General features: G+C 52.4%; 1 protein-coding gene across 1 annotated transcript; it reads left to right on the plus strand.

The window, feature by feature from the left end:
* The first annotated feature begins 4,001 nt into the window (after positions 1–4,001).
* Positions 4,002–7,150, plus strand: RTN4RL1 (reticulon 4 receptor like 1). Its single transcript, XM_014876395.2, has one exon. It carries the CDS (start codon positions 4,099–4,101, stop codon positions 5,368–5,370), a length of 1,272 nt encoding a protein of 423 aa, XP_014731881.2. The 5' UTR covers positions 4,002–4,098; the 3' UTR covers positions 5,371–7,150.
* The last annotated feature ends 219 nt before the right edge of the window (positions 7,151–7,369 follow it).

A 7,369-nucleotide genomic window follows, 5' to 3' on the forward strand; every position in this document is an offset into this window, starting at 1 on the left:
TGGCACCGGCCTGGGAGGAACCTGGTCTGGGCTGAAGAGAGATGTGCAGTGTCTGGCCGATCACGCTGGCTCCGGGCGTCTGCATTCTTCTGGCTGCTTTCAGCTCTTGCACAAATTGAGGCTTCACGCTAAATGCATTACACTGTATAACAATTAATCCCGTGCTACATATAGAAAGTCCTTACTCATCAATAATGCATGTGGGAGGAGTGATTTTCACTCTCAGTAATAAGGCTAAGACAATGGAAACAAGCAGGTAATGGAGAACATTTATAACGATGTTAATCTAATAATGAGTCTAATGCTGTTAAAAGTAAGACTGCAAACTGGACGCATCCAAAGATAAATTATTTCAAGCATTCATTAACTGATGCCTAATTAATGCCCAATTAGAGGGATGTTACATGGGAAATGGTTTGGACAGTCAGACGAATTCATTCCAATCACTGAAACCTCAGTCAGAAGCAGGAGGCAGCAGAAGGACTCGGCGAGCAGAGGCTGGGGTGACACAGCACGTCAGTGGGAGAAAGGCAGCAGATAAACACCCCTTTGCTGGTTTTATCCATGTCAGCAGGGATTTGGTTTTACTCACTACACCAGCAGGTTTCTGGAGGATTTTTCCACGTTGCTTTTGAAGCTCTCCCTCCCCGGTGAGCTCCGATGCTGGGGCTGGTGACCCTCTGTGTGCCTCACAACCTTTACAAGATGAAGTTGAAAGGGCTGAGTCAGGAATAACAAGTTAGACAGGGTCAAACTCTCAGGAGAGCCGGGCTGGGGCTTCTCAGGAGGCTCCCATGGTGTTTTCCAGTCTGGGAAGCCCAGTGAGACCCAGGTGCTCCTGGCTATCACACCCCAGTGGGATTTGGCTGCTGGATATCCCAGTGCTGCTGTTACCAGCCTCAGGAGCTTCATGGCTCCATGACCATGGCCTCTGCTTTTTGGGGATCTCATTGACGGATCTAAACTGGGACCAGTCCCAGAGCATGCCAGGAGCAGCTTCTCACAGCACTAAGCAGTCAGCAGGTTTTACAGGCTTGGAGGAAAAATCTCCTTGATGATACCACAGGCCTTATGTGCATCCACTGGGGAGTCCAGAGCCTCACAGAATCACGGATTGCTTTGGGCTGGAAGGGACATCTAGTTCCATCCCCTCTGCCATGGGCAGGGACACCTTTCATTAGGACCAAGTTGCTCCAAGCCCCATCCAACCTGGCCTTGGACACTTCCAGGGATGGGGCAGCCACAGCTTCTCTGGGCAACCTGTGCCAGGGCCTCACCACCCTTGCAAGGAAGAATTCCTTCATTACACCTAATATAAACCTACTCCCTATCCAAGTCCTGCTCCCCTGTTCACCCTTTTTTTTCTAAGTATCCATCCTTCTGTTTCCCCATTCTCCTTACTCCCAAGTTGCAATAGGGGAAAAGACATCCCTGTCTTTTCTTCCCACCGTCCTATTCGCGGGAAGATGAGAACTACTAAAAACCCCAGCCCATCCTGACCGCCCTCCCTGGCTGCAGGAATCCCATCTCTCTCTCCATAGGAGCTCCAGCCATTAACTCACAGCCGCCTGTTAATTAAAGAGATGGACTCAGTTCCCTCTGACCTTTACCTCCGGAGCTATCCCTGCAGGCAGCGAGCTGTTAAACACTGCGTTCCCTTTCGGCAGGAGCCTCTACCTTGGCCGTGCTCCAGGGAGGCCTGGGCTGCCTTGGTCCATCACCACGCGTTGCTAACAGCCTCCTGTCATCACCATCCCTATACATGAAATCCTGTATGCTCCCAGATCCCTGCCCAGCTCCACCTCCCGTCAGTAATCCCGTTAGCCTGGCAACTGTCGTGTCACGGAAGAGCGCATAAAACTGTTGTTTGGAAGCAATATGTAATCTTCCAACCTGCTGCGTGTAGCTGGGAGATGGTTTATTGATTCAGACCCTTGTGATTTGGTATTTGCAATAACAGGCTCTGCATGTGGGAGATCGTCACAGCACTTGTGCCTGGCAGGGTTTTACTAATAAACATCAGACCTACGGAAGGCGCCGTGCTCCGGTGTCACCGAGGTAAGACGGGGGACGTGGAGCTGTCCCACCTCGGTGAAGCACATCCTCGAGTTTAAAAACCCAGCAGAATATATCTGCAGACATTGCTTTACCTCTCCCATGGTAGGATAATCACAATATCCTCAGGATACCGCTGTTTCCCAGGCTGTGAGTGGCAGCCAGGGCTCCCGTTTTGGCAGGGAGCTCTGGGTAGTCAGCACGATGCTCCCACCAGCGCAGCCCCTCGCTCATGCTCATCGTGCAGAGGCACGACAGCAAAGCCAAAATGCTACGGCAGTGACTTGGAGAATGTTCCTTTTCCTACACAGCCGTAGGAGTTGTCGCGAATTCAGCGTTCCCGACTCACCAGCCCTTTTTGGCAGTGGTGCAGGGATGAGACATCCCTCCTGGTAGCCCATGCTTCGTTTCTGAAGGGCAGTGCCTGGAAGTCATCCCCCTCATTCCCATTCCCAGGCAAAGCTCCATCCAATGCTTTGGGCAGCAATGCTATTTTTTTTCCTATTAACCGCCCAGTCGGTGATGACTGGCTCTTACTGGTGATTTATGGAGAGTCTGAATAACCCAGTTTATCTAAAATATGTGGCAACTTTGCCTTGAAAGGATGGGTCTAGATGGACGGGTCACCTGCTGTTAACTAAACGGCAATAGATTTCCATACAAGGGAAAAGGCAACAGCAACCACACAGTTATATTTCAAACACAATTAATAAGAAAACATTGAGGTTTTTGTGCCTCCAACTTGTTTTAGGCTGTAGGCACTGAAAAGAGAGACTGTAAAAGCCCAAGGGGTCGCAGCTCTTGGACTAGCTGGTGATAACGACGTGGAGTAATTAGAGATGAACTCCACTTCCACTCTCGTTTTTCAGATTATTACAAGCTGAGCAGGACTCGTGGGCAGGATGGCACCAGCAGCTGTGCGCTGCTCCGCTGTTACTCCTTTTCCCTGTAAAGTCCAGAGGCAGAATTCATTAGACGTGAGCAAATTTTGTGTGTAAGAGGAAAAAGCCAAATCTAGGAGGAAAATCTGAATGAGAAATGACAAGTCTGGTGCAATGAGTCTGAAAAGCCACTCGGCGCAGAAGGAATAGCCTGAAAGCAAGCCTGGTGCGAGGAGTGGGAGCGAGACGGGAGCGGGGCGGCGAAACCGGAGCTCTGAGAGCTCAGCAGAGGGAGGGGATGATTCTGCCTCGCTCTCTGCTTCTCTGCTGCGAGAAAGCCCCAGTCACAGGCACATACTGGAGCATTAGAGGATGCAATATGCTTTGCCACAGGACATCCATTTAAAAATATGTCTGAGCATCCCACTTCCAAACGGAGTTTTCGGCTCAGCCTTTTCCACCAACTGCTGACAACATATTTCCCTGTAAATCACTCGGGTTGGGGAGTGGATGGTGGTGTCTAACAACTGTAGTGAAAGGAGACGGTGGGGATGGGTCTGTGCCTTTGGGGGGTGTGGGATGCACTGCACACGTGTAATTTTAGGTGGTTCGCTGGGAATTGCTGAATCTCTGCAGCTTTTCCTCTCCAATATGTGCAGGCGATTTAACAGATGCATTTCAGCAGGAGTGGGGGCACCTGCGAGAGTTTGAATTTCCTCTGTTTGCTCTCACACCGCGGCGTTTCCTTGCCTGCAGGCAAGGGGCTGTGCTGCCTGCGCTTCCAGCGTGAATTCTCACCGAGAAAAGTTTCTCCTGCCTGTTCGGGGCTGGGAACACAACCAGCCGCCTGTTGCAGGCAGGGAGAGGAGGCAGGGAGTACTCCATACATCACGTTTGAACTGCCGTGGGTGATGAGCCTACTCATCACAGCCGCGTGGGTAATTCATGAGCAGAGAGGAGGGCTGAGCTAATTGGGGGCGTTTTTCACCCGGAATAGTCTCCACAGCAGCGATGGGTGGGCGGGAGGTGCCCGGTTCCCGCTGACGCCGCTCTCCCCTCTCTCCGCACAGGGGGGTTTGCGGAGCTGCTGCTGGTGCTGCTGGGGCTGAAGGTGCCCGGTGCCCTGGGCTGCCCCACCGACTGCGTGTGCTACCCCTCCCCGATGACCGTCAGCTGCCAGGCTCACAACTTTGTCACCATCCCCGAGGGCATCCCCGAGGACAGCGAGAGGATCTTCCTCCAAAACAACCAGATCACCTTGCTGCTGCGGGGCCACTTCAGCCCTTCCATGGTCACCCTCTGGATCTACTCCAACAACATCACCTTCATCGACCCCAACACCTTCGACGGGTTCGTCAACCTGGAGGAGCTGGACCTGGGGGACAACCGCTACTTAAGGGCTTTAGCTGCAGACACTTTCCAAGGGCTGGTGAAACTCCACGCCTTGTATCTGTACAAGTGCGGGCTGAGCTCCCTCCCCAGCGGGATTTTCGGTGGCCTCCACAACCTGCAATACCTTTACCTGCAAGACAACCACATCGAGTTCCTTCAGGATGATATTTTTGTTGACTTGGTTAACCTCAGCCATCTTTTTCTCCATGGAAACAAGCTCTGGAGCCTCCATCAGAACACGTTCAGGGGACTAATAAACCTGGATCGGCTGCTCATCCATCAAAATCAGCTGCAGTGGATTCATAGGCGGGCTTTTCATGACCTCCGAAGATTGACCACCCTTTTCCTGTTCAATAACAGCCTCTCGGAGCTGCAGGGGGACTGCCTGGCCCACCTGGGAGCCCTGGAGTTTCTCAGGCTGAATGGGAACCCATGGAGCTGCGACTGCAAAGCCCGTTCCCTCTGGGAATGGCTGCACAGGTTCAGAGGCTCCAGCTCCAGCGTCATCTGCGAGTCCCCCGAGCAGATGCACGGCAAGGACCTCAAGGTGCTAAGAGCAGAAGACTTTAGGAACTGTTCAGGGTCCGAGTCGCTCCACCAGATGAAAACACACACCTTCTCTACAGCGGACAGAGGAGCCTCCAAATCCCACCACCCTCACCACTCCTCCAAGGAGAAGGGGAAGGAGCGAGGGGCTGAGAACAGTTTGCACAGCAGCCAGCCCGCCGGCCCCCCCGGCTCCCGGCCGGGCTACCGCAAACCCGGCAAGAACTGCACCAGCCACAAAAGCCGTAACCGAACCTCCAAACCGGTGTCCTTGGGGCCGCGCAAAAACGGGCAGGAGGTCCCAGACTATGTGCCTGATTATCAGCACAAATACAGCTTTGGGGCCATGCCCACGCTGTCCCCCAAGCGCAAGGGTAAGTGCACCCGGCGGACGCCCATCCGCCCGCCCAGCGGGGTCCAGCAGGCCGCCGGCTGCCCGGGGCTCAGGGCATCCCTCCTGGTTTTTATGGTGGTGCTGGCGGCCGTCATCCGCTGAGCCCCCCTCCCTCCGGCCGCGGACGGAGCGGAGCTGTACTGCCACCAATCTACAAAGGACCAGAGTTTCTTTTCTTCTTCTTTTTTTGTACGTGGCTCAGCGTTGGCCTGGCGAAGGGAAGAACGTTGTCTCGGCTTCTGAGGGTTGTCTCCGTGCCCGGCCGGACTGTGCCGAGCGCAGCGGGAGCAGATTAAAAGGCATTATCACACCTTGTCACAAACAGCCTAACCGAGCACCTACAACAACAACAACAACAAAGCCAACCTTACAAAAAGCAGATAACGGGGACGGTAACCAATTTGTCGGTGACAACACCCGGACAAATGGACTGTATCCATGCTCTTGTGAAATCCCGTTCGTTTGAGAGCACTCTGAACGACCCCTCCAATTACCGAAAGGAACATAATTGCTGTAAAAACCATCACCGATTAAGCCTACACTGTTTCTCTCTGAAAGTGAGTGCAAGGACACTGATACCGATGAAATAAGGACATTTGGTTCTCCCACGTTTTAGCCCTTTTGGCTCCAAACCCAGAGGCCAAAGTTGGCTGGGAATCTCTTAGAAGACAATCTCAAACTCCTGAATATCTCAGGCATTACAGCAGAACAGGGCTTGCCTGCTGGGCTTGGAGTAGCCAACAACCAAAGGAAAGACTGATTAGAGGTGGAATTAAACAAACAAAAAAACCAAACCCCAACAAACCCAACACATAAAGAGATGAGGTACCCGCAGGAGGTGTGTTTTTTGTAACCATGTTCACACATCTGAGAAAAAAAACCCAACAATTGCACAGGCTCCCCCTCTTCCCCTCAATTATCCATATGTATGTCTTACAATGTTTATAAACTATATGGAAACTGTATCTTCAGAACTAAGGATTGTATTATTGAATTTATAGCAGACCAGTATATGATTTTTTTTTTTCCTTGAGAAAACAAACCGGCAGCAGTGCCTACAGATGCTGAAAGCCATCGGGCGGGCTCAGTACACGCGGGGGAACCACAACGGACCAATGTTCTCAGCAATTCAGAGCACTAAACTTTGGGAGGGGTTGGGGGGTGGTTGTGTGCGATGCAGCAAAGTCCATACCCAGAGAGCCAAAATTCACCCTTACATCCTAATTTGTAACCAGTGGTGGGGGGGGGAGAAAGAGAGATTAATTAGCCCAAATAAATAGAGCCATAGAGCTCTGTCTCTGGAGAGCACTCGGAGGCCCCGGGGAGGAAAGGGGCTGGTTTTGGGGCTGGAGGCACAGAGGGGCTTCCCAGCCGTGGCGGTGGCGTGAGGACCTTTATAGCTGGACTAAGGTTTTCACTGGGGCAGCAAGGAGCAGCTCCCAGGCTGCAGACAGACCTGACAGAGTCAGGAGCGGTTTTGTTTCTTAAAAGGAACAGATTCTGGAAGAGTCAGAAAAGGGGGAAACTACAGCTTGTAGAGGACCGGCGAGAAGAGCGGTGCCCGAGGTTTGTGGTCCGTGGCAGGAGAGAGAAATCCGTGGTCCAAGAGAGCTGTACAAAGGGGATTGTGGGGAGGTGGAGGAGAGGGAGCAGGGCATCCTATTCCCCTCTTCCTGGGTTAAACCATGTGCTGAAGGGATGTGTTTGCTGGTCGGGGGCATGGCAGAGCCGGCAGCTCCACCAACGGCAGCCCATGGGCTCGGGGAGATGCTGCCCAAATTCTGCAGTTGGTGTGAATTCCCTGTCAGCGTGGATATGTGAGACCAAACAGACACTGAAGTTAATGAAACAAGGGAAATAAAAGTGATCTTGGACAAGAAAAGGCTTCTGTTCTTTCTGTAACTCTATCTCAGTGGTGGTATTTTGAGCCTGTGGTTCAGGTGTGGGGCAGGAAATCCTGAAGAAAACAGCTGGAGTTTTCAATCAGACACACAATTAGCTCCAGGAAGGATGGGCCAGCTAGGGAAACCTGCTCTCCCAACCACTTTGGGGAAAGGGAGAGGGTATTTACATAGTGGCAGATCCCTTGGAGGCATCTGGA

The sequence above is a fragment of the Sturnus vulgaris genome, chromosome 21 (genome assembly GCF_052056855.1).
Source record: "Sturnus vulgaris isolate bStuVul1 chromosome 21, bStuVul1.hap1, whole genome shotgun sequence".
In the NCBI taxonomy this organism is placed as follows: domain Eukaryota; kingdom Metazoa; phylum Chordata; class Aves; order Passeriformes; family Sturnidae; genus Sturnus; species Sturnus vulgaris.

What these genes read in the sequence shown, in the direction of transcription:
- RTN4RL1 (XM_014876395.2), top strand. Translation starts at nt 4,099, where the DNA reads ATGACCGTCAGCTGCCAGGCTCACAACTTTGTCACCATCCCCGAGGGC.